At 40.1% G+C, this 27,540-nt stretch overlaps 1 protein-coding gene across 11 annotated transcripts in view; it reads left to right on the plus strand.

Moving 5' to 3' along the window:
• The first annotated feature begins 2,054 nt into the window (after window positions 1-2,054).
• Window positions 2,055-27,540, plus strand: part of myo18a.L (myosin XVIIIA L homeolog) — a 193,543-nt gene continuing 168,057 nt past the window's right edge. For 9 of the 11 annotated variants that reach the window (XM_041581709.1, XM_041581713.1, XM_041581714.1 and 6 more), the window contains exons 1-2: window positions 2,056-2,206; window positions 25,270-26,380. In XM_041581709.1, the coding sequence (XP_041437643.1) occupies window positions 25,367-26,380 (1,014 nt within the window). In that variant the 5' untranslated portion in view covers window positions 2,056-2,206; window positions 25,270-25,366. Of the gene's footprint in view, window positions 2,207-25,269; window positions 26,381-27,540 lie in introns of all 11 variants that reach the window. The other 2 variants (XM_041581711.1, XM_041581712.1) reach the window with 1 other exon arrangement.

Raw genomic sequence — 27,540 nt, forward strand, 5'->3', positions numbered from 1 at the left:
GTTTGGGGATACACCTTATTTCAATTCTCAGTACCTTAAGTGTTCTAATATCTCACAGGGATCCCTAATTAAGTGTTTTTAAAATAAAAGGCATCCAATTTTTCAAGATATATTTTTTTAATTTGTAGTATGGTTTGTAGTAGACTGTCGAGTCACCACTGACTGTATTAATTGGCCAATACTGAAAATGCCCACTATGTGGGACTTTGTTATCAATGCAGTTTATTTGCTGTCATTATATTTATTATATCTCCTTCAAGAACCTAAAGAAAGTAAATGTAATTCTTAGCATTTCAAATGACTATTTATTTTCGGGTCAGAGCCCATGTTCCAATAAAGGTTTTAAAAGAATCCTGTGGCTGGTGCTGTCTGTGAGTATACTGATAAATGACAATTTAGTGGTTAGAATTTTTTGTAAATAGAACTGCTATTTAAAGCAGTATCTGTTCACTTTCTACTCTCTGTCCTGGGGGTTGTTGTGAAGCCGGCTTCTGCTACACTATTCACTGTTCACCTTTAAGATAATGGTTAGTATGTTATAGGGTGGCTAATTCTAAGCAACTTTTCAATTGGTCTTCTTTTTTTCTAGTGTTTTGTAATTATTTGCCTTCTTCTACTAACTCTTTCCAGCTTTCAAATGACCCCATCTAAAAGAAAAATGCTCTGTAAGGCTACACATTTATTGTTATTGCTACTTTTTATTACTCATATTTCTATTCAGGCCTCTCCTATTCATATTCCAGTCTGTAAAGGTGGCCATAGACGTAGAGATCTGCTCGTTTTGCGATGTCGCCAAATGAGTGGATCTCTGCCCAATATGCCCATATTGAAGTGTCCGAAATCGGGCTGATCCGATCGTGGGCCCTAGGGCCCAATGATTGGCTCATAACGGATCCGATACGGGGGGTCGGCTTGATAAAGGGTCCTGCGAGGCCAGAAAGGTTGCTATTTAGTTGTCTGCTCATAACTATGAGCCAATAAATTCACTTATTATAACAATCATTTATTCTACAGTGTGCTGCAATTTTTTAACCTGAGATCTGGCTGACTTTTGGCCAGATATTGATCGGGGAAGCCCGTCGGATGGCCCTACAGACGGGCCAATAAGATGCTGACTCGGTCTGTCAGCAGCTTTTATCAGCCCATGTATGGGGGGTAGGGTTACCACCTTTTCTGGAAAAAAATACCGGCCTTCCTATATACAGTGTCAGACTGGCCCACCGGGATACCAGGAAAACTCCCAGTGGGCCCTCCTGCTTCTAAACATTTGGCTTATTTCATGGCCATTGCCTATTTATATGAGAATAAAGAGGCTAAATAGATGGAATACAAGGTTATAGTATGTAAAGAAAAGAGAATAGTAGAATAGAGGTTGAGCAAGGAAAGGAAGAAAATAATACTTAGAGTGGGCCCCTGGTCTCAAGGTTTTTGGGTGGGCCCTTGGTCTAAGGGGTTTTGGTGGGCCCCTGGTGTCGGACACTGCCTGTATATTTATCTTTTTTCCCTTTTAATAACATTGGGATCAGGCCAGGTGGCAACCCTAATTGGGGGGGGGCTTTATTCAAAGCACTGCATGGTTGCTAGGGTAATCTGGACCTTAGCAACCAGATTGCTGAAATTGCAGACTGGAGAGCTGCTGAATAAAAAGCTAAATAACTCAAAAACCACAAGATATTTTTTGTTTATTATTTGTGTGTTTTTTTTAGTTATTTAGCTTTTTATTCAGCAGCTCTCCAGTTTCCATTCAAACAGCCAATTGTTCCCAGTCCACAAAAACCCAGACTGCCTCTGATTTCTAACAGACAGTTGTTCCCTGTCCACCAAAATTAACAGCAGAAAACCCCTCCATCCAGGTTCCACTGTGCAGGCTACTAGCCCACAGCCCTGTTATGTCACATGTAGTCACTGCATGGAGCTGTGTATGAACATGATACAATCACGTCAGGGATTTCTAAGTCATGCGAGTTTGGAAACCTTGCGTGAGGTGAAATACTGGTTATGAAAGGGTTACCACTGGCTAAGGCTAGTCATGTGACGCCATGACGTGTTTTAATAGGCGGAGCTTTTGCCTCCATTATTTCTAACAAGATCCTGAAGGAAAAGAAAAAGGCTAAAAAGAAAAAAAAAGGAGGGGGAAGCGGAGAGGAAGCTGCAGGCGTTACCGGGCTGAGCTGCTGAATGAATGTGACTGGGGCAAGTCCCGGCGGTAAGTACACTGGATTCTCCGTGGGGTTCGTGTTGCAGTCGGGCTGGCGGATTAGAGGGTTACAGCGCACACACATTAATGTAGTACAGCACGTACTGGGCATTGTGGGAGTGGGGCCGGCAGCAGCGGTGTCTCATGTAAGCGCGCTCTAATGGACTGACCGACTCATGGGGGTGTATTGGCATAGGGATTCTATACATGGGCTGAACGACTGGAATAGAGGGGATTGTAACCGTACAATGAAAGCTCGGGCTGTAATGGAATACTAGTAGTGACATGGCTTGGCTATTCTAAACTGGCTGTATAAGTTCTGGTATTATTAGTGCAATAGAAGTGACTGGCTTTATAGCTTCCCCCGTAGGATTCTATTGGTGTAGGAACTGTATCCAAAACTGTACAATTATATATAGCTTCTACTACTCTAATGGGGTGTCAATTGTACTGAGACTGTAGATTGGACTGTATGACTGTAATGTAATGGGAATGATACTGTAGATTGGACTGTATGGCTGTAATGTAATGGGAATGATACTGTAGATTGGACTGTATGGCTGTAATGGGAATGATACTGTAGATTGGACTGTATGGCTGTAATGTAATGGGAATGATACTGTAGATTGGACTGTATGGCTGTAATGGGAATGATACTGTAGATTGGACTGTATGGCTGTAATGTAATGGGAATGATACTGTAGATTGGACTGTATGGCTGTAATGTAATGGGAGCTGGGACTGTGTCTGCAAAGGGAGTGATACTGTAGATTGGACTGGACATACTTTAGCTTGGACTGTAATGTGATGGGAATAAAACTAGATTTGACTGTAATGTAATGGGACTCGGAGAGATGCTGGGACCTTATCTCTGCAATGCAAATGATACTGTAAATTGGACTGTACATAATGTCGTATGGACTGTAATGTGATAGTTACACTGTAGATGGGACTTTGGCTGTAATGGGAATGATACTGTAGATTGGACTGTATGGCCCTAATGTAATGGGAATGATACTGTAGCTGGCACTGTATGACTGTAATGTAATGGGAGTGATACTGTAGATTGAACTGTATAGCAGTAATGGGCGATGGGACTGTGGCTGCAATGGCAGTGACACTGTAGATTGGACTGTGCCTGTAATGTAATGAGGGTGACTTAGTAGCTGGGACTGCATAGCTACAATCAGAATGATACTGTAGATTAGACTGTACATACTGTAGCTTGAACTGTAATGTGATGTTATACTATGGATTGGACTGTGGCTGTAATATAATGGGAATTATACTGTAGCTTGGAACTGTAATGGGAATGTCTTGTAATCTGGTCTTTTGTTCCAGTTTATATTGCTGTGGGTACAGCAACACGTGTTTGCCCAAACCGTGTGGCTCTGGCTGGGGCTATTCTATGAAATGGGTTCTTTCTATACCTGTACTAGTCTTAATACATTGCAGGGAATTATGGTCACAATGGTACAGTCTTGCAGGAACTGCTTATAACTCAACAGGTTGATTATGACAGGTCATTACTTACAGGAGAAGCCCACCTTTATTATGCTATACATGGACCTATTTTAAGTAACTTTTCAACTAGTCTTAATTATTTATGTAGCCATTGGTAATATTAACACACATTTATAAAGCCCTACCATGCTATCACAGGCTGAAGTTGAAAATGCTGCTTGGGTGTTGGCGTCTCCGACATTTTTTAACTAAACAGTGACTGCAGGGATTCAGTTTTTGTATTCCTTGGTTTCTTTTAGATTTTTCTTTCAAACTACCCCTTTAGAAAGTATTAAACATGGGTGTATGAACCAATAGGCTGGATCTGACATTGGGCTGCTCTGCTCTCATCTACACCGTAGAGTAGCAAACCTCTTGAATTTTTTAAACCTTTTTTGGTAAAAAATTGCTGTAATTAACAAACAACGGAATGCAAATAAGGAGCAAAATATTTACTTCTTTTCCATGAGCTGAATTATTTTGTACTTACCCAATGCTAATCATCCTTTCCTTTTAAGCCTGTCATTAAAAAAAAACAGTAATGCCAAAAAAGAAAGTGTTTAAGAATAATTAATAAAAATACTGTACTTTCCCCCCTCCACTGGTGAAAGTGGTGTGTTTGCTTTAGAAAGGCTCCAATATTTTCTATAAATATAGTGCTGTGTAGCCATGGGGGCAACCATTCAATCTGAAATAGGACAAACGGTTGCAATGCAGGCTCTGTAGAATACAATGGGTTTAGATTCCTGTGTAAGAACTGAACCCTTTGTATTTTTTAGATCTGAGGGCTCAATTGTGAACCCAAATGTAGCTTGAGCCCCCAGGGTCCTAAATGAGCCTTCTTATTTGTTATCCGCTGTTTAATCTGCACCATTTTCCTTTTTCAGCTTTTAATAGCTGCCCCCGTGACTACACACCCGCACATTCTTATAAACCATAGTGATGTTTCTGAAGCAAACACACCGGTTTTACCAGTGCAGGGCAACCATACATTATATTTCAAAACACTTCCTTAATAGTTTGTCCCAAATAAGAAAACTCATGTGCCCATTATCTGTAAGGCTAAATGCACACAGAGAAAATGTATGTATATGTATAATATGTGCACATTATCACGACTTTCAGTGTGCACATACGCAGGATGTTAGACATTATAAATCAGGAAAAGAAGAGTCACCTCGCACACCCTGGCCTTCAGGAACTCTACCAGGTGCTCAAATACCAGGAGGGATCGGCACCCTCCTCAACCAATAGTAAGGAAAGAAAGGCAATGGCACACTGGGCACGATCAAACAGGGAAAACCCTTGCGAAGATTTATTTGCACACGATGCAACGTTTCGGGGTGGGGGGACAAAGGGGGCCACCCCGAAACGTTGCATCGTGTGCAAATAAATCTTCGCAAGGGTTTTCCCTGCTTGATCGATCCCAGTGTGCCATTGCCTTTCTTTCCTTAGACATTATAAATCATCCTTTGTATTGCCTGTAGCAAGTATTAACCTATGAGTAAGTGCCCATTTGGCACGGAACACGTTAGGCTGTACATATCCTAACAATTTTAGCTACTGCATTATTATTATTATTATTGGGTCTCCTCTCATCTATATTGTAATTTTTGTAGCAAGTATTACTCTTGTACAGGTTATCTGGAATCCCATTTTCCTTTAAGATCCGAATTACAGAAAGGCTGTCTCCCGTAGACACTTTTATCCAAATAATCCAAATTTTTAAAAATGATGTCCCTTTTCTCTGTAATAATAAAACAGTAGCTTGTACTTGAACCAAACTAAGATATAATTAATCCTTATTGGAAGCAAACCCAGTCTATTGGGTTTATTTAATATTAACACGATATTCTAGTAGACTTAAGGTACGAAGATCCAAAGTAAGGAAAGATCTGTTATCTGGAAAACCCTAGGTCCCGTGCATTCTGGATAACAGGTCCCATACCTGTACTGAGAGCCCCATGTGATTATCTGATATGGCTGAACAACTTTTGTAGTTTTGTGCTGGTACCACTGTTGGCTTCACTGTTTCAGTTCCTGATATTCTATCCATAAGTGAGTTGAGTGGGAAGCATAATTCTTAGAACTTCCTGTTAGAGAGAACATCCTATTACATTGTTCCTTAATTCTATGAGTGGGAAGCAGCATGGTACAGTAAAGGTCCATTGGTAAAGTCTGAATATAACAAGGAGGTTACTGACTGCCTCATTGAAAACAGTGACATTAGAGACTAAACAGGCTGGTGTTTTTTTTTCTTTTTTGTTATGCATCAATATCTCAAAATCAAGCTACAGGATAAAAACAGGATTTGACATGAAAGAAAATGTGTATACATGCAATTCATAGAAACTGGGATTTCAGTTCAAATTGATTGTGTCAATGTCCTCTATGAAGCACAGAATGTGTAGGCATCCCAAGTTGATATTTATCCTTTATTTTGATTAGAGTGTGTCCTCAATGCATGGGAGACGTTGTGCGGCTCTGTTTTAAGGTGCTGCTGTCGGTTTACCCTGCAAATAATTCACTTATTTTTTGTGCTTCTGTACCAGCCCAAGGCAAACACAGCCCTTTAGCAGTAAAGATCTGTGTCTCCAAAGATGCCCCAGTAGCTCCCCATCTTCTTTTCTGCTGATTCACTGCACATGCTCTGTGCTGCTGTCACTTACTGAGCTTAGGCACCCACTCACAATATACAGTACACGTGAAGTATAAATGTCCCAATATAAGGCTGATTAATAATTAATACAGATATTACTACATTACAGTAGATTACTACATGGCACAGAAACCATTAGCATCAGCATTTAATAATCAGCCTTGTAGCATAAGTTTATATTACAGACAACCCTAATTTTCTGCTGGATAAGTAGTGACGACCCCTAAGCTTAGCTTCTCAACAGCTGCTCAGAGTCCACTGAGCATGTGAGTGTCACAGACATTTTCCAAGATGGTGACCCCCTGTGACAAGTTTGAAGTCCTGGATCATTGCTGCTATTGACACTGAAACTTTAGGCTGGTGCAATAAATTCAGTATATAGAATATAACTTTTTTTCTAGCCATATTCATTTCATATCAGGGTATAGTTCTCCTTTAAGAAAGAGCCAGTACTTTAGGATGGAGCTGCTTTCTGTCAGGCTGTTGTTTCTCCTACTCAATGTAACTGAATGTGTTGCAGTGGGGCCTGGATTTTACTATCGAGTGTTGTTCTTATATCTACCATGGTGCTGTTATCTTGTGTTAGTGAGCTGTTATCTGGTTACCTTCCCATTGTTCTGTTGTTAGGCTGCTGGGGGGGAGGGGGTGATATCACTCCAACTTGCAGTAAAGAGTGACTGATGTTTATCAGAGCACTAGTCACATGATTTGGGGCACCTGGGAAACCGATAAAATGTCTAGCCCCATGTCAGATTTCAAAATTAAATATAAAAATGTCTGTTTGCTCTTTTGAGAAACGTATTTCAGTGCAGAATTCTGCTGAAGCAGCACTATTAATGGATGCATTTTGAAAAAAACATGTTTTCCCATGGTCGTATACTTTTTGTAAGCTCCTAGTAGGATATGAAGATCAGACCAGTAAGTGAGGAGGAGTATATGGACAGGCCTTTTTGTTCTAATGGGGTGAGTCTTTAGGGAATGCTTGAAAGCAGGAAGGCGCTGGGAGAATCAGATAAACCAAGGGAGGGTTTTTCCTGGCAACGTGCAGCCTGTTGTGTATGTATATATGTATATATGTATGTGATTCCCATTTTCTCAATCGCTCAGAAGTTGAGAGGTGCAGAAATTCTGCCTTTCAGCTTTGGTCTGTATGCTGATACACGATGCAGCATAAGTAGTGTGTGGGGCTGCAATTGGGGAAGAGATGGCACTGCTTAGAAAAGACAACAAAACGTACTATAAAATGCAAGGGGTGTCTGACCGATCACCCCCTTCCAGCACATTCACAACAGCTGGAGGACAACCCTGGCATAAACTGCAAAGCTGGTGGCACATTTCTCCACTCCTTTAGGTGCCTTTGTCTCACCTAAGGCAGTAGATTGCATTTTCTCTGCAACTTTGTGTGCAGCTTTACAACACAGTATCATTAAAGGGGTTCAGTTAACTTTACGTATGATGTAGAGAGTGATATCCTGAGACAATTTGCAATTGGTTTCCATTTCTTTTTATATTTGTGGTTTTCAAGTTATTTAGCTTTTTATTCAGCAGTTCTCCAGTTTCAGCAATCTGGTTGCTAGGGTCCAACTTATCCTAGCAACCTTGCATTGATATGTGTAAGAGGCTGGAACATGAGTAGGGAACAACCTGAATAGAAAGATGAGTAATAAAAAGTAGCAATAACAATACATTTGTAGCCTTACAGAGCATTTGTTTATAGATGGAATCAGTGACCCCTATTTGAGAGCAGGAAAGAGTCGGCAGAAGAAGCCAAATAATAATTAAAAAAAAACTATAAAAAATAAATAAATAATGAAGACCAGTTAAAAAGTTGCTTAGAAATTGGTCACTCTTTATTTCTATAACATACTAAACTTAAAGCTGAACCACCCACTTCAACTTTTCAATAGTTTTAATGCTATTTGTAACTGTATCTGATGAATGCATTATCTATGTGGTTGTATATATTCTCTACATTCCTAGTTCTGACGCCTGAAACATTATCTGCAAATGGCTTTAAAACCTCTGGAAATGTCTACTGGAAAATCACTTTTTCGTTCAATTTGCAGAAAACAAAACAAAAATAGCTTGCGGAAAGTTCTCCTTTAATTATAAGTATGTAGTACTCTGGCCAATGGAGCGGTTTCTGTCAAATTTGTTTCTGTAGCAGAAGGTGACAATCATACATTCAAAGGAGTCCCACTAGCTGATGCCAAGCTTTTATACTGTAGATAGAGCTTGGCCTAATTATACTGAAACTTGGAGGCACATTTATCAGAGGTTGAATTTTGATTTCATGTGAGTTTTTAAAAACTCCCATGAACTTGAAATTTGACCAATCGAAATTCTCGGGTGAACAGGATCGACTCGAGTTTTAAAAACTTGGATCGAGTTTTTTCTCTAAAAAAACCTCAAATGTCAGGAACGCTGCAAACAACTTAAAATTGATCCCAGAACGTCTTCCATTGTCTAAAACAGCAATTCGGCAGGTTTTAGGTGACGAATAGACTAATTTGAGTTCTGGGCCTGAGTATGATAAATCTCGAAAATCTAATTAGAATCTTTTAAAAAAATATAAATAAAATCAAATTTTAACAATTCCCTAGTCGAACTTGACAGTTTTGGCCATAAAAAACTCAAATTCGAAATCCGAATTTTCACTTTGACCCTTCTGCTAGTCCCAGCTTCTGATTAATAAGGCACCATTAGACATTGCCAGCATACCTTACATAGTTGTTACTGGTTCCCATTTTTGTTCTGGGGTTGATTCATTTGTGTGTCACTACTGAATCATTTCTGTTGTTTTGATGGGATTTGTAAAGAATGTTTGAAGGAAAATCCCATCCACTCAAAGTGCAAGGCAATCTATTCAATTGCAAGCCTCATAATTAGATGTTCAGATTATGTGCTCCCTCCCCGAGTGGTTGTTTTTTATGAGCGCATCAGTAGTTGTATATCAGTCACAATTCCTGGCCTGATAGAAGTAAAAGCACATGTTTGTTTGATAGGGGCACCCAACAGAATTGACTTGGGGGAACTTCAGTTCTTCATAGACTGTTTTTTATTTAACAGTCCCTGCCCAATGAAGCTTGCAATCTAAGGTGCCCTTATCGATATTGTGTAGTTGACCATTTAGTTAATCGTTCGTTATAGAGGGGGTTATTTACAAAAATCTGAATTTATCTCTTATTTTATTTAAAAAACCACGACCAAACTCCCATGCCTGATTTGACCTTATTTATTTATTAAAAACCTCAAATTAATCGGATCTTGAAAAAACCCAATAAAATTCGAGCGAAAACCTGAATCCGACTTATTTCTGTAATCGCTTAATTTTTCTGTGTTTGTGCCCAAAAACCCCAAATTTTTCAGATTATCAGGCTAAACCCATGATATCTTCAAATTGGGATAGGTGCCTCTTCCATTGACTTATACAGGACCTCAACAGGTCTGTGAAATGGCAGATTCTCGGATTCAGACTTTTTGCAGCATTGGAGTATAATAAATCTTGAAAAAATTTAGCTTTTGCCCCAAAAAGCTCAACCAGAAAAATTTGAGGTTTAGCAAATCACCCCCAGAATGTAGTGTTATAAGCAACTTTTCAGTTGGTCTTCATTTTGTTTTCTTTTAGATAATTGCCATGTCTGCTTTTTTTTATGGCTTTAAATAGCTGCTCTTAACAGCCAAAAATCAAGCCACCTGTAAGGCACAATTTTACTATTACTTTTAATTTCTTATCTAATGATATTTCAGTCTCTCATTCAAACCACTGACTGGTTGCTATGATAAATGAAACCCTGGCTGCTGCAGTTCCAGAGCCACTGAACAAGTTAAATAAAACAAAAAAACACACAAATTGATCACAAAGACTAATTGCAAATCATTTCAGAATCTTCCAATTTCAGAATATCAATGTCTGCATTATACTAAAAGTTTATTTAAAGGGTGGTTCGCTTTAAAGATAACTTTTATGTTATAGAATTGCAAATTCTAAACAACTATTAATTAGTCTTCACTATTTTTTTTTTTTTTATCGTTTACAATTATTTGCCTCCTTCTTCTCACTCTTTGAAGCTTTTCAAACGGGGGTCACTGACCCAATCTAAACAAATGCTCTGTAAGGCTAGAAATGTATTGTTTTGCTACTTTTTATTACTCCTCTTTCTATTCAAGCCTCTCCTATTCATATTCCAATCTCTTATTGAGGTTGCTAGAGTAATTTGGACCCCAGTAACCAGATTGCTGAAATTGCAAACTAGAGAGCAGCTGTATAAAAAGCTAAATAGCTCAAAACCCACAAATAACAAAAGATGAAAACCAATTGCAAATTGTCTGAGAATATCACTCTTCGCATCATACTAAAAGTTAATTTAAAGGTAAACGGCCCCTTTAGGTTACATTATCCCTTTAAGGGATAATCATTGCCCTGTCAGAAATAATCCAGCTGGAGCTGTAGACTGACCGAATACAGTGTAATTGGGTGAAAAGAATATATATACCTTTTTATGCTTTGAGAGTTCAAGCACACGGGGAGATTTAGTCGCATGGCGACTAATCGCCTCTTCTGCAGGGCGACAATCTCCCCGAACTGCCTTCCCGCTGCCTGCCGCCTGCTATAATGACAAAATGGCAGCGTCAAGCAGCGTTTCGATTTCCAAGTTGCCTCACGAGGAAACTTCGGACGACTTCGGAAATCGAAACGCCGCGAGTGCATTGGCGCTTGGTTTTCTCATTAGAGCAGGTAGGGGGAAGGCAGTTCGGGGAGATTGTCGCCCTGCAGAAGAGGTGATTAGTCGTCAGGCGACTAACTCTCCCCAAATCTGCCCGTGTGCTTAAACCCTAAACAACCCAGGAGCTATGCTTTTTCCTTAATATGAATAATAAATTGCTTTTGTTTTACTTTAAACAAAACCATGTGCACTGTGGGAGGAAATACTCCATTATGGTTTCCCCGTCAATCTAGGGAAAATGTTCTTTGTAAATGTCAGGTTTGCTTATTCTCTTTTCACTTATCAAAGCAAGTTCATGGCATCTCCTGCTGCAACCCAATTTTGCATGTTTTTACCCTGAAATACCATTTGTAAGATTGAGTTCCAAAAATACCATGCAGAATTTGAAAAATGCAGCTATAATTACACTTTGCTTATTGGTATTCAGCACAGCCAAAATACCGGGATGTATTCTTGTTTGGGAGTCGCATTCCTCACAGTATGAAATTGTGACACTTGGCCAAACTTGTATTTGCAGTGCCAAGTCTTACCCTGGAGAGAGCTGTGGCTCAGCCTTTGGCCCGATTCCTAGTATTGGTTGTAGCCAGTGAGCTTGGATACTGACAAAGGGAACTTTAAGGGGAAGTGCTGGATCCAGGAATGCTGTGGTTACAGGCAGTTATGGAAGATGACTTTGGCTGCCCCACAAAGCCCTGAGAGTGATTTTTGATGGTTGCTTAGACAGACTGGAGTTTGCTGGGATTATTGGGACTGGAGAAGACTGTATTTGCAGTTGATAGTTATTTATCCTTACTTGATTTCATGTAATATTCATGTTTATTCGTAATATATTTCAATTAAAATAGGTGAGAAGAAATGTTCTGGCTGTATTAGTCAATGCTAACTGAGTAAAAAATGCCATATTTTATAGACTGAACTTATTGCACCAGCCTAAAGTTTCAGCTTGTCAATAGCAGCAATGATCCAGGACTTCAAACTTGTCACAGGGGGTCACCATCTTGGAAAGTGTCTGTGACACTCACATGCTCAGTGGGAGTAGTTGTTGAGAAACTAAGTTAGGGGTTGTCACAAGTTATCAAGCAGAACATGAGGCAGGTCTGTAATATAAGCTGATGCTACAGGGCTGATTATTAAATTCTGATGCTAATTGCACTGGTTTCTGTGCTGCCATGTAGTAATTATCTCTATTAATTACTAATCAGCCTTATATTGTGACATATTGTGATATTCTACAGTATGTGTACTGAATATTGTGAGTGGGTCCCTAAGCTCAGTAAGTGACAGCAGCACAGAGCATGTGCAGTGAATCAGCAGAAAAGAAGATGGGGAGCTACTGGGACATCTTTGGAGACACAGATATTCCCTGTTAATGGGATGTGGTTGCCTAATAAAAGAAAAACATAATTCTAAGCAACTTTTCAATGTACATTTATTAAATTCCTGGTGCTTTTAATGTTAGTTGTAAAATACAATTGAAAGCAGCATTTGCCTAACTCCTGTTTGTTACTTGTTAAACAATGTTGCACAAGTCTTAGTTCCCGAGCAAAGACAGGTCTGTTAATCAACTGCCTTGTCTTACATTGTATCAACAGTCACACTGATCTATGTTATAGTTTGTGTCAAAATGAGTAGTCACAATAAAGAGTATCAATTTACTCGTGAACATATAATCGGAACAGTTTTCTTGTACTTTGTATCGAAGTCCGTGTGTGTAAGAGGTCAGTCTAGTGGCATTTATAAAATCAATTCGGTAAAGCCACCAAATGGTTCATAAAAATGAAGGCGTGACATAAGCACGCTAAGAATATATATATCAGGATGAAATAGGTAACCATATTTATGTCGGAAATACCGAGAGGTTGCTGTGACCATTGTAGAGACGGAGATTAACAACATTGCATGTACCTGTTTGTAGGTTTAGAAGTCCAAAATGGAACATCGGGCCTTGGATTTAGTCGTGCTGAGACGCAAAAGCGTATCGAACAATGAGTGTTTAATCTGTTAATTGTACTCATGGCCAATAGGACACTTCACACAAATTAAACACTCCTCGTTAGATATATATACAATTTACAATGAATGTATACTGCAAGGTTGGTTAGAATTACATTTTCTTTTATTAGGCCAGAGAGCATTTTGCTTTTCAGCAAGGAGTGGTGTAGTATAAATGTGATAACTGTAAAGATAAAGCCGTTGTAGACTTGGATAGCTTCGCTTATTTCAGTGGTAGATAACCTTTTTCTTGTGTGCTATACAAGTTCCCACATGTGCAACTTGCATTAAATGATATGATGTATTGGATCCATTTAATCCTCCTAGTATAGAATGGGGCAAACCGTTTGTGCTTGGGGCCTAAAGCTGACTACACGCAGAAGAATCCATATTGCTCACCCCTTACTCATTTTTTTTACTCAATCCCTTACAAAGCATTGGGCTGGAACCAGCCAGCACACTGTAGGCTTAGGTAGGTAAAAACAAGTTACTGCTAGAAATACATTGCATAATGAACATGCCAGAAATCATAGTCTTCAGGGCGTCTAATAGCTCTCTGAGGATTCTGGGAGTTGTGGTAGACAGCTGCTGGATAATCCCTAAACCATGGTATCTCTAGCTTTAAGATGATCGCTGCTTGTAAGGTTCACAAACTGTTACTGCAGTGAAATGACTCCTGAGCCAAGTTACAATACAATTTTGCAATGCAAAATTTTACACAAAATATCCCTTGACTTGTAAATGACATAGGGAATCATTTACAGTTTACCATAAAATATTCGAGTAGGAGCAGTCACCCTAGAAGTCTCATGACTTTATAAAGACAACAAGGACTTGATTGCATTTATACAGGCCATAAAATGTGTCTTCTGAAGTCACCACTTAGCACATTTAATTATATAAGACAAAATTGAAGACTGTTTATAAGACTATGGGGCAGATTTATCAAAGGTCGAATTGAAAATTCTAATTTGAAATTCCAATTTTTTTATGGTCAAAGCTCTCAAATTTGACTAGGGAGTTATCCAAATTTGATTCCAGTTTTTTTAAAAAAATTAGAATTCTATTTTCTTGATTTATCATCCTCTGGCCCTTTAAAGGGATACTGTCATTGGAAAACATGTTTTTTCCAAAACGCATCAGTTAATAGTGCTACTCCAGCAGAATTCTGCACTGACATCCATTTTTCAAAAGAGCAAACAGATTTTTTTTTATATTCAATTTTGAAATCTGACATGGGGCTAGACATTTTGTCAATTTCCCAGCTGCCCCAGTCATGTGACTTGTGCCTGCACTTTAGGATGGAATTACTTTCTGGCAGGCTGTCGTTTTTCCTTTTCAATGTAACTGAATAGAACGCAGTGGGACACCAGGCAGCTGTTATCTTGTGTTAGGGAGCTGTTATCTGGTTACCTTCCTATTGTTCTTTTGTTTGGCTGCTGGGGGGAAAAAGGGAGGGGAGTGATATCACTACAACTTGCAGTACAGCAGTAAAGAGTGATTGAAGTTTATCAGAGCACAAGTCACATCACTTGGGGCAGCTGGGAAATCGACAAAATTTCTAGCCCCATGTCAGATTTCAAAATTGAATATAAAAAAAATCTGTTTGCTCTTTTGAGAAATGGATTCCAGTGCAGAATTCTGCTGGAGCAGCACTATTAACTGATTCATTTTGAAAATTTTTTTTTTTCCCATGACAGTATCCCTTTAAGAATTCGACTATTCGCCACCTGAAACCTGCCGAATTGCTATTTAAGTCAGTGCCAGAGGTCCAGGGATCAATTTGGTGATGTTTGCAGCCTTCCTGACATTCGATTTTTTTTCAGAGAAAAATAAATGAATTTTTTTTTAAATTCGATTGGAGTTTCCGGGTCGTTTAAATTCATTTGAGTTTTAAAAATTTGATTTTATTAGTAAATTTCAATTGGTCGAATTTATGGGAGTTTTTTAAAAAAAAACCTCCCATGAATTCGACATTCGACCCTTGATAAATCTGCCCATATATATTTTATTATTCATGGAACATCTAAATTAGAACAGTGATATTTGAAGATACCTACATGCCCATTAGTAATTTGGATAGTGATGTGCGCAAGGGTGCAGGCTATTAAACATATAAGGGGAAAAATACTGACAACTACAAGTCTACACAACATGGCGTTATGATATGCTGTGGCTCTTGCTCCATCTGTTGGTTCCCCAACTATGTTCCATGTCTCAAGGAGTGGGAAGTCAAGTGTTGATTATTGCGTTGCACTTCTACAAGCAAAGAATGATTTTTTTACGTCCTATGCTTGTGTATTGTGGCTACAGAAAACCCTTTACACTCAGCAGTAGCTTGTTGAGGAGTCTGGGAATTGTAGTTTATAACAACTAGAGGATGGTGTCTGATGGCGTGTCTTCCATTGATTTCAGTGTAACACCCTGCCTTCTGTGAAGCCACCTGGTAAAAGCTGGAAGATCTGGTTCTGCAACAGCTGGAGGGCTGTAGGGCTGGGCATTCCTGTTTGAGTTATGTGACTACTCAATGCTTTTAGATGTACCACACATTCCTGCTTGTCATGCTTATCTGCAGCCAGTCAGCACATTATATATTTTCTTTTTTCAGGGAAAAGCTGAGGACATGGGATTTCTGGTTTATATTCCCAGGCTTCGTGGCACAACAGGGCATGCTATGCTTTCAGGTTCAGAAGTTCCCACCAAAACTAAATATATAGAATAAAATAAAAATCTAATATAACGATTACACATGTCACTTAGATAATGCTGGCCAGACAAGCGACAGTCAACAGGGACACTGTGGGGAATGCAGTAGGTTGAACTGTGAGTGAATGGGTGTGAGCGTGAGAGACTATGCTGAATTCTGCAGCCTGTACCCAGAACAAATGCCAATTGAGAAGAATCCCTGTTGGGAGAGGACTGCATCTTTGCCTGATGGGGTTTTATATCCAGCCTGATATAAACGCGCCAGTTTTGGTCCGGATATCTATCAAGGAGGGCCCCTACATGGGCAGAAAAGCCGCCAACTCCGTCTCAAGGGCCCGAATTGGTAGCTTAAATCTGGGCAGCTTCTAAAAGGTGTTTACCTTAAAGGAACGGTAAAGTAAAAAAATAAGTGTTTTAAAGTAATGAAAATATAATGCAGTGTTGCCCTGCACTGGTAAAACTGCTGTGTTTGCTTAATAAACACAACTATTGTTTATATAAATAAGCTGCTGTGTAGCAATGGGGGCAGCCATTCAAAGGAGAAAAAGCTCAAGTTACACAGCAGATAAGCAGATAAGCTCTGTCTGTCTAATGGTGTTATCTGTTATCCATTAGTTAACCTGTGCCATATAGCCGTTTTTCAATTTCCGCCATTGCTACACAGCAGCTTGTTTATATGAACTATAGTAGTGTTTCTGAAGCAAACACATCAGCTTTACCAGTGCAGGGCAACACTACATGATATTTTCATTCCTTTAAAACACTTGGTGTTACTGTTCATTTAACTTGGCCATGGATAACATTTTCCCCAAATTAAAACACCTAAACCATTATGGTCCAGTAGGATCACACACACACACACACACTGAGCTATTAGGGTGGTGACATATGCTCAGATTCACTGAGATTTAGTCGGCTAGCGAAAAAAAATCGCCTCTTCTTCTGGCGACTAATCTCCTCTAAAAGCCTTCCCGCCAGCTAAAATCTAAACCACCAGCGGGATGACACTCTGAGCTTTTCGTTTTCTGAAGTAGCCAGAAGACGAGGAAACTTTGGACGACTTCCGAAAACGAATCGCTAGAGTGCCATCCCGCTGGCGATTTAGATTCTAACTGGCGGGAAGGATTTTGGGGGAGATTTGTCACCGGACGGCTAAATCTCCCCGAGTTTTAGCGTGTCTCTCTAGCTTTAACCTACAACAATTTATACCTCCAAATGCCATACACAACCAATTGCACGTTAATGTAAAAGGCCGCACTCCATTTCAAATTTCATCTGTGTAGGTTTTTTTTATTTTTTTATTTTTTTCAGTTATTGTGCAAATTTTAACATTAATTGCCACTGTTGGAATAAACCCATGACATTTCTTTTTGTTGTGTGTATTGAATGAAGAGTTGTGCTGACAAGGAACCGCTCATTAGATTGGCCTTTAGGTGCCCATCATGCCCATATTCACCTTTATGAATATTAAATGGTTAACTTGTGTATCCCTGCATTTTTAACACTGGCGCCGGAATGTCCGCAATCTTCCAACTGGAAAGTGAGTCTGGCAACTATTTCTCTGTGACTTGAAAGATAAGCAGGTACAAACCATGACTGGTGAAGTTACAGAAATATTTGCACAAGAAGGAACACCTTCAGAAAGTTAGTAGTACGTTTATATGACAGAGGATCCACAATTCCTGCAAATTCAATTGAATTGCAACTGAAAGCTTTATTTGAATGTCCCTTACTGAACTGCTGGGTCTGCCTCTTGAAACATTGTAGAAGATATTTGCTCTCCTCTGGGCAAAACTCCCATTCCCACATATCACATTCCATGATTCTTTACAGGTCTCTCAACCAGGAGTGCAGAAAATAGCAGCGCATGTCTTTCAGTAGCAATTGCCTACAACATGTTAGTAAGTGTATATTGTAAAGTTGCTTAGAATTACTCTTTCTTATATTAGACAAAAAAAAAAATAATTCAGATTTCCATCCCATTTAATTTTCCTCCTACAAAACCCTAAAACGCCTTTGCCTTTTTGCCCTGAAAACTGCATCTGAACTGTCTGTCAGTACACACATATCTGCAGAGTAGAAAGTGGCAGGTTGTTTTGATCACTGCCAAAAAGTCTATGTGTGCTTAGCCTTAGGCCATACGTCCCAATGTTTTTGAAATCGAAAGAGGGACAAAAAGATTTGCTGCTCTACGCGAGGTCAGTTTCCACAAGAGACCTGCTTATCTTAAATTGTTACAATTACTTATTTGCTTATCTTAAATTGTTACAAAAGTATCCATGTGCACCTGGTGGCTGTTCTGGGCCCTCTGACAAAACCCAATTAAGTTTCAGAAAACTTTGTATCTTTTTCTGACTTCAGTGCAGGAGATCAAAGAGAACATTTCAGTAACAAGCCAGGACTGCAGTCTGAGCTGTCAAAATCAGGACTGTCCTGCTCAAAACGGGACAGTTGGGTATGCTTGGGCTTATATCACACTGGGGCTTGTTTATCAATACTGGGCAAATTTGCCCATGGGCAATAACCTATAGCAACCAATCCATGAGTGGCTTTCTAAAGCCAGCTGCAGGTGGAACAATGAATGCAACAATTTGACGGTTGCCGTGGGTTACTGCCCACGGGCAAATTTGCCCAGTGTTAATTAATTACCCCCAATTGTGTGGAATGAACCTTGTAGTCCCTTTGAGACATTGCCAACGGCTTCCAGATGGGCAATGGACCTTGACCGCTGTGGCTGTCTGACATAAAAGTGCACTACAATATACAAGTAACTTAAAATGCAGGCAAGGATGATGTCCTCTAGGCTAATTTTAATTCTGCCTGTAATGATTAATTTTAGAAAAAATGCTGAATCACCACACATTATATAAAAAGGTTAGTAAAGGCAAGAAAAAAATTAAAATAATTTGGTTAAAATGTAGTCCATGGCAAATGGCCTGCCTGTAATTCAGTCAGTGTGCTATACATATGCCAACACAGGGCCCTGTGCTAATATTTCATTTTATGTTCCATTATGTTGTTTGAAGGGATGCAGCGAATCCAGGATTTGGTTCAGGATTCGGCCAGTATTCAGCCTTTTTCAGCAGGATTCAGCCTAATCCTCATGCCTGGCCGCTTCAAGTCTGAATCATATGCAAATAATGGGCGGGAAATCACATTACTTTTTGTCATAAAACAAGGAAGTAAATTCCCCCCCCCCCTTCCCAGCAAATTAGTTCACTGTTTGGCTGAATCTTTTATGAAGGGTTCAGGGATTCGTCAAAATCCCAAATGGTGGATTTGGTGCATCACTAGTAGCTTGTCACCTTTTCATTCAAGATAGAAGGAATGTTTTGGTGGTTGAGTCAGGTCATGTGAATTCTGTGTTAATTCCTTCTGGTCTTGAGCAGATTGTGGCCGGGCCGGTATATAATGTAGCTAAATAATTCAGTATAGCACTGTATGTAATTAGTAGTGTTGTACAAGTAAGATCATATAGACAGCATGCCTGCGGCTCCTTTTTCCTGCTGATGCACTATAAACTGATTTTTGAAACCCGATCAATCCTGAAACAGACCAATGTCCATAATATATGGTGAGTAAAAGCCACAGGCTGAACACTAGGGGTATATTGTCCTTCTAAGTTAGAGGAACAAAAAGGAGCTGTATTTATCGCTCAGAAAATGCCTTTACCTTTACTCGCATTGGGGTCGCTGCATGTAAAACTTTGCACATGCCGAAAGAATGCCTTCTACCGCATTCTTCAGTGATATTCAGGATTGCCGCACATTACCCACATGTTAGTAAAGGGAAATCATTTGTCCCTTGTGGGTAGCACAGATAGTAGTTCCATAGCCCTAAAATCCTCCCAAACAATAATTTCCTCTGTTTGGGGGCAGGCAGAGGCAGCAGTGTGTACTTCTCAACTATTCCAACCCTGCCTTGTTACCTACTGTTTATTGTGAGCTTTGCCCATCACCTGTAACTGATTCTGGTTTTTGCAAATAAAGAACTAATTTTTTTTTTTATCTTTTACAGCAGTATTTATACAAGCACAGCCAACTCAAAACTTGCTTAAAGGAACAGTAACACCAAAAAATTAAAGTGTTTGAAACACATGACAATATAGTGTAGTGTTGCCCTGCGCTGGTAATACTGGTGTGTTTGTTTCAGAAACGCTTCTATAGTTTATATAAATACGCTGCTGTATAGCCATGGGGGGAAGCCATTCAAGCACAGGATACACAGTATATAACGGATAAGCTATGGATAAGTATACAACGGGATTCTTTAGGACGTATCTATCTATTGTGCATCCTGTGCTTGAATGGCTGTCCCCATGGCTACACAGAAGCTTGTTTTTGATAAACAAGTAGTGTTTCTGAAGCAAACACACCAGTTTTGCAGCACAACTGTACATTATATTTTCATTACTTAGATTTTTCTGGTGTTACTGTTCCTTTAATCAGACAAAGGTCTAACCATACCTGCCAGTGCACCCGTGGGTCTGGTAATTACTGCTTTTGTCTATGTATCATTTCCCTAAATAGCCAGCAGAGAACAAAAGGGTAAATTAAATCCTGGGCCTGTGCTTTTTTTTGTGAAGAGGCTAATCACTGTGTTCAAACTGGACACACACTTCTGAATGACTACTCCCGAGGTTTAGCCAGAGATAGGGGCAACCCCTGCTGTTTTCTGTTGTGCGGGTTTACTCGAAGCGCATGGCGACCTGTGGGTTTACTGCCCGTTGGGTGAGTTCTGGTTGAAATTTGTGGGTTACAGTTGGGTGCAAGTCAGACTGGGGAAGTTCACATCTTCCCTGCCCCTGTTTTGGAACCAGTGATGTGCACAGAAGTAGCGTACAGAGCTAGAAGGACGTGGGTATGGATTGGGCAGGGGTCCTTCAATGTAACATTTTGTGGGTTAGGGTCAGATGCGGGTTTTGTGACATCTGCCTATCCCCCTACCCTACATAGACCTCCCTCCTCCCCCTCCCCCCTCCAGCCTAAGTGTTCCCCCTTTCAATGCCCCAAAGTCTTTACTTACCCCTCCGTGCAGATTCTGTCCAGCTGAGTTCACGGGCGCCATCTTCTTCTCTTCACTAATCTTCAGAATGAGACCGGCGTAGCGGCGCATGCGCAGTTGGAGCAATTTCTTTGTTTTGTGACAATTACGCATTCGCCGAAACTCACGAATTTGCTGAAGCGACAGTCTCATTCCGAAGATTACTGAAGCAGTTGAAGATTGCGCCTGTGAAACTCTGATGCCCGAATCTAAACTGAGGGGTAAATAAAGTGTTAGGGGCATGATCCTGGGGGGAGGAGGGTGGTCTATGAAGGGTAGGGGTTTTTTAACTTTTGGGGTTGCTTCTCCTTTGTCAGATCTGTATAGATTTGGATATTTATATGGTTGAAGCCATGCAGGGAATTTGCTATAAGCTGGTGGGAAAAAATGGCACATGAGATAGAAGCATAAGCACAATTATTTCTATGGATTGGGTGTCTGAAGCTTAGAATTCCAGTTATGGGGAATAAGGGTCAGTTTTGTACTGGTCTCATGGGTAATGTCCCAGGGCTGTTATGTTGGTGTGCATCAGCGGTGCTGTGACGGAGGATAGGCTTGTCTGCACAGCACATCTGCTTTCAGTTTTTGTTGCCGTCTCCTTCTCTGGCAAGGCTCGCTATTTTGTACAACTGACAGGCCTGTTGCTGTGTGTGTAGACCTTCTGTGCCGGCTTCTTTGTTAGGCGCAAGCTGCCTGTCTCCTTTCATGAATAATTCAGAGAGGTTTTAAGTTCTGCACAAAAATAATAGACACTCAGCCTGCAAGACCCTATGTTGAACTGCTTGTGTATGGCTGTTGCTTTTTTTTTTTTTCCAGCTTTCACTGGGTTAAAGGAATGATTTACATGGGGGGGGGGATACTGTCTATTTTTACATATGCAAATACAATCACTAGATAGACATTTTTTTTTTTTTTTTTTTTTTTTTTACAGTAGCTGCAATTGTGGGTTGGGTTTGCTGGGAAACAAAGCCCACTTGGTGGTCTTGCTTGAAAGCTCAATTGACTACCGTGAATGTCTGCACAGGTTTGGGGAAACCTTACAGATCAAAGGTCAGCTCTTATCTCTAAATAAATCCCCCCCCCCCCCCGTCCCATGGTATGCTGGGCAGGAATGTAACATTGGGGCTGAGTAAGTAGCAATCACTTTGCTCAAATATTTGCTGTTTGTATGTGTTGGCTGTTTGCTTCTATTTGTCTGCTGACTCCACAATGGATAAATAACCTCAGTAGCCACATCTGCAGAATGTATGTATATTATTTTATTCATAATTCCACTACATATGTTGTGATTCCGTGTACACTGTTATGACGAGGCACTTTATATGTCCAGTATTAATTACAGTTATTTGACTTGTGGATTTAAGATGACTGCTATGGCCCTGGTGCTAAATATTTCAAACACACAATTCTACTACAAATTGCAGAGTATTGGTGCCTGTGGTGGCCATAGATGCACAGAAAATAACGTACAAAACAAATTTTCCTACGATACTCAGTGCGTGTATGGTGGGAAATGAGCCGACCGACGATCGATTGGACTGGACGGTTAAACATCGGCCATTGTTAGTATTGAATTGTCAGATACAGGTAAAATTCTGTTGTTTCCACCTGTATATCAGCCAGATATCTCCCAACTCAAGGTGGGCATATCGGGGATAGATCTGCTCGTTTGGCAAATGAGTGGATCTCCCTATGTATGGCCAGCTTAAATGGAAGCAGTGTCATTGGTTGTTAGAACAACGTTGCAGCATGGTGACCTGCTGGTTAGATTAAGTGCACTGTCTTTAAAATGCTAATGTGCGTGAAGCTTCATGGAGATTAATTGACTTGCCCAAGGCCACCAGCAGTTTACAAAGGAGTCTAACCAAGGACTCGCTGAGTCACTTTGCAATTTCCAGTGAATAAACAAGTTCTCCATTCCTTTCATTGCTTGTTAAGACCTTTTGGAACTAGTATGTGCTTGATAAAACAAGGGCAAATATATATACGTTTTTTTTACTGGGAGGCTAATGTTTCGGCCAGCAATAGCCTTTCTCACTTTACTTTGAGAAAGGCTAGATTGCTGGCCAAGACTCCCAGTAATAAACTTAAATATATTCTTTAAGACCTGAGTGTGCGGACTTCAAATGGCCTGTTACATTGACCATCTATATGTAGCTTTACAGAACGCATGGCTTTTATTATTCAGTCGTACTTCAAAGTGGAGGTTGAATGTAAAATAACCATTGTTTTAGAGTTTGTGGTGGTTCAGTAAAGCTGGCCATAGACGCAAATATCCTTCTTCCCCATCTCCCGACCTGCCAGTAACCTTCAGTTTAAATAAAGTAGTAAAAGAACAGATCAGCCGATGTTCTGCCCCTGACAGCAATCGTGCGAAAGTTATGTCCGACAAAGCTGGTGACGTCTCCCACTGAAAATTGTCCGATTGCCAATACATGCAGATAAATTATTGGCAGCCGACAGAAATCTTTTAACCTGGCCGATCGTCCAAACGACCAATCTCCGTGGGATGAAAAATGTCGGGACTCTCCACGCACAGTCCGAAAATCGTACGAATCGAGGATTCGTATGATCGGATCTTTGTGTCTATGTCCAGTTAGAAAAAGGACTGTCACGGATTTTCATTTAATTAACGGTCTCCTTCCAGGGTCAACTTCCCCCCCAACCCTTTATTTAAAATGTTAAAGTTTTCATTTAATAATGAGTAAGTCACTGCAGACTTTATGGGAAGCTGCTACCTATAAAGGCTGTATATGTAGAACCCTGCATTGTATCCTGCCTGTTGTTTGTCCTTGGCAGTCCAACCTGAAACCCATTCCTCTGTATTTGTCCTCCGTGTGTAATGATGTGTGCCCACATGCATATGATATTCTGTGTAGGATATAGGTAATAGTCCCCCTAATAAATACAGCAGTAAAAGGGTGAGCTTTGGGCTGTATTGCGTGCCATTTAGAGAGCAGAGAGTACTATTAGAGCATTATGATTATAAATACAAACCAAAGCTGGAAAACGGCTTATTAGATCATTATTAAAAACACGTGTAAGTGGTTTATTTAGATTCTTTTGGCTTGTTCCGTGTTTGATGTCACTGTGGGGTTGAACAAATAGTAGCAGCTTCAGGAAACTTCCTTTGATAAGTGCTGCTGTTTCCAAATGTCTGGATGAACGCACCACCATGCCTTTTTCACTTTTTATTCTAGTTTTTATTCTATGTCACATTTGTGAGTCCGACACAGAGCAGTGGTTGTGCTGAAAAATGTGAAAGCAGGCATTTTCGGGCCAAACTTCGCTCTGTGTACCTGCACTAAGTTGAAGCTGTCCTTTTCAGTGCATATACACCGAAGGGAGCAGATCCACTTCTCTCCACTTGCAGAAAAAATGCAGGCTGAGTGCAGCCCAAGACTATTACACTACAGTAAATTGACCTTTCTGATATAGCAAAAACTCATAAACTCTGCCCACAACTAGTGATGTGAGGGCCGGCCTGAAACCCAAGGGTTTGGGCTGGCTACCGCAAAATATCTTTGAGTCGTCTGTGCACTCTATAGAGGTGATGGAGCAGACTGGGTTAGGGTTGCGGGTGTGAGTTGAGGAAACTGGAACCGAACATCACTACCTACCACCCTTTTTTTCCCTTTTTTGTATCGCTTGTGAATGCAAGTTTCTATGAAATGTAGTAATACATTAAAGTTGACTTGTTTGTAGCTATATGGCTGTGCCAATGCTGTTTTCTTTTCAGTAACTTGTATTTAAAAGATTTTGATGTGTCTGTAGCACTTGTCACACTGCAGGCTCTTTCATTGTTGCAACATGCCATCTAACGGTAACGGTAGATTTCATAGGGCTGTATGCTATCTTATACCTGTAATAACTTGCAACAGTCATGCAATAAAAATAAAAAACAATTTAAAGAAAGTAATTACAACTTTAAGAAAGAAATTCCTACTTATGTCTGCTGTAAAAAAGTAACGTTCTCTTAGAATGAGTAAGTCCCCCTTGATCTTGCCACAAACTATAAATTCATAACTTATGCTATATCAAATAATTATTAACAGACACTGACATCAGGCCCTTGTGGAGGGCAAAACACCCTGCGTGCCATAGCCCTTTCTAAAAGGATCATTAACAATGGCTCTTGGATATGCTGTGGCTGAACAATGAGCGTAATCTAGATAAGAAAGTTTAGCTCAAACAGAGTAAACCAATGCATTGCATTATAAAACTTTGCAAAGATCTGAAATCTGATCCTTTGTGACCATGAATAGCCAATAATTTAATTATGTGCCTCTATCAAACCCTGTCAGAGTATTGTTATCCCAGGAAGCAGCAGACACAATACTGTACTATTGTTGCAAATGCAAACTGCCCTTATCTCTGATTATGTATGTGACAAGCAGTGAAGTCATTTGAATTCTCATTTGTTCTCTCATTCCATTTTACAGTGGGATATTTATCTGTTGGACGAAGGAGCACAAGCAGAAGCCACTGAAGCTTATTCTGGCTCATATTGTGGAGAGGGTATTTTAGAAACATTCCAAAATGTTCCACTTGAAGAAAAAGGAGAAAGACAAAGATGGCTCTCGGAAAGACAAGAAAAAGGACAAGAAAGAAAGGATGTCTGCAGCTGAACTCAAAAGTCTGGAGGAGATGAGCCTAAGAAGGGGCTTTTTTAACCTAAATCGGTCTTCCAAGAGGGACTCAAAGGCCAAGCTGGAGATTTCCAATCCTATACCCATCAAAGTAGCTAGCAGTTCTGAGCTCAATCTTACTGACATTGAGTCGGATAATTTCAGTAACAGAGGTAGTGCTATTTATGACTCTGAGCACCTGAGCACTGCAAGTTCCAGTGATGACTTGAAAACAGAAGAGAACTTCAAAGGCTCTGTCCTCCAGCGGGCTGCAAAGTTTGGCTCTCTGGCCAAGCAGGGTTCTGGCATGGCACAGATGGTCAAGAGGTTCTCGTTCTCACAGAAGAGCAAAGATGAAAGTCAGTCTGAAACCTCAACCCCCTCCGAGAATTCTGCTGCTCCTTCCCCACAGATTGAGGTCCGAACATTTGAAGCGCAGCTCTCTAAACATGGTGTACCTTCAGCACAGGAAATCATGGACAATACTCCGAATCTGGTTAGAATCCCAGAAGTTGTGGGGAAGACCTTCCCGGCAGATCTAAGATTGCCTTTCGTACTTCCACCACTGGCGCCGGTGCCTAGGGAACTGGAGCTGCAAAGGAGAAACACTGGTGACTTTGGCTTCTCACTACGCAGGACAACCATGCTAGACCGGGCGCCTGATGGACAAGTGTACAGGAGGGTGGTTCACTTTGCAGAGCCTGGTGCCGGAACTAAAGACCTGGCCTTGGGGTTGGTGCCAGGGGATCGGCTAGTGGAAATTAATGGTCGTAATGTGGAGAATAAATCACGTGATGAAATTGTGGAGATGATTCGGCAGTCTGGTGATACTGTGCGGCTGAAGGTACAGCCTATACCTGAACTGAGTGAACTTAGCCGAAGCTGGTTGAGGAGCAGCAAGGGACTTCGGAAAGAGGCTTTTGATGTAAGTGTGACCTTCTGTTGCCTTCTTTTGTCTGTGAAAAAAACAGTGAAATGATTCTCAACATACGGTGGTTCTTTATGGTTATTTTTCAATGTACAGTTACTGTTAACATATTGTGGCTTTTAGAAATGTATGTTTTTTTTGCTTTGACCTGCTATAATATCGATACATTCTCTGCAGTTGTCTACTTTTTACCCTGATTTCTTTTCATGAATATTATCACACCCCTGTTTGCGGGTGGCAGGCGCCGGGATGGGTCCGGGTCCAGATCTTCTTCCTGCTCGGCCCACCACCTTACACTGCCAGCTTCCGGTTTTATAGCCGTGCACATCACTTGTGTCTTGTAGGAAATATATCAATGTACAAACATCTAGGGTAACAATTAATGAGGCATTTTTAGACATAGATATGTGCGTTGATGTATTGTTTAGCAAAATAACTTTCTAATATGGCTTTAAGGAAAAAAAACCTTAAAGGGATTGATTGTGTTGTGATTTTTATAATGTAGTTTATAATTCTAAATTACACTGCAGATAATTCACTCTACAATATAAAATTTCATTTCTGAACCAGCAAGTGTATATATCTTTTTTTTATTTTTTTTTTATTTTTTCAGTTGTAATATGTGTGTAGGCACCATCTCAGCTCATTTTGACTGGTCATGTGCTTTCAGAAAGAGCCAGCACTTTAAGATGGAACTGCTTTCTGACAGGCTGTTGTTTCTCCTACTTAAAGGAGTGGTTCACCTTTAAAGTAACTTTTATGATGTTATAGAACGACCAATTCTAAGCTACTTTTCAATTTGTTTTCATTATTTATTTTTTACAGTTTTCTAGTTATTTGTCTGTTTCTTCTCATTCTTTGCAGCTTTCAAATGGGCGTCACTGTCCCCTTCTAAAACAACAAATGCTCTGTAAGGCTACAAATGTATTGTTATTGCTACCTAGTATTACGGATCCTTCTATTCAGACTCTCTCCTATTGATATTCCCATCTCTTATTCAAATCAATGCATGGTTGCTAGGGTAATTTGGGCCCTAGTTATCAGATTGCTTAAAATGCAAATTGAAGAGTTGCTGAATAAAAAGCTAAATAACTCAAAAACCGGCAATAATAAAAAATTAAAACAAATTGCAAATTGTCTCAGATTATCACTCGCTA

This window comes from Xenopus laevis, chromosome 2L (assembly GCF_017654675.1).
Source record: "Xenopus laevis strain J_2021 chromosome 2L, Xenopus_laevis_v10.1, whole genome shotgun sequence".
Taxonomy (NCBI): Eukaryota; Metazoa; Chordata; class Amphibia; order Anura; family Pipidae; genus Xenopus; species Xenopus laevis.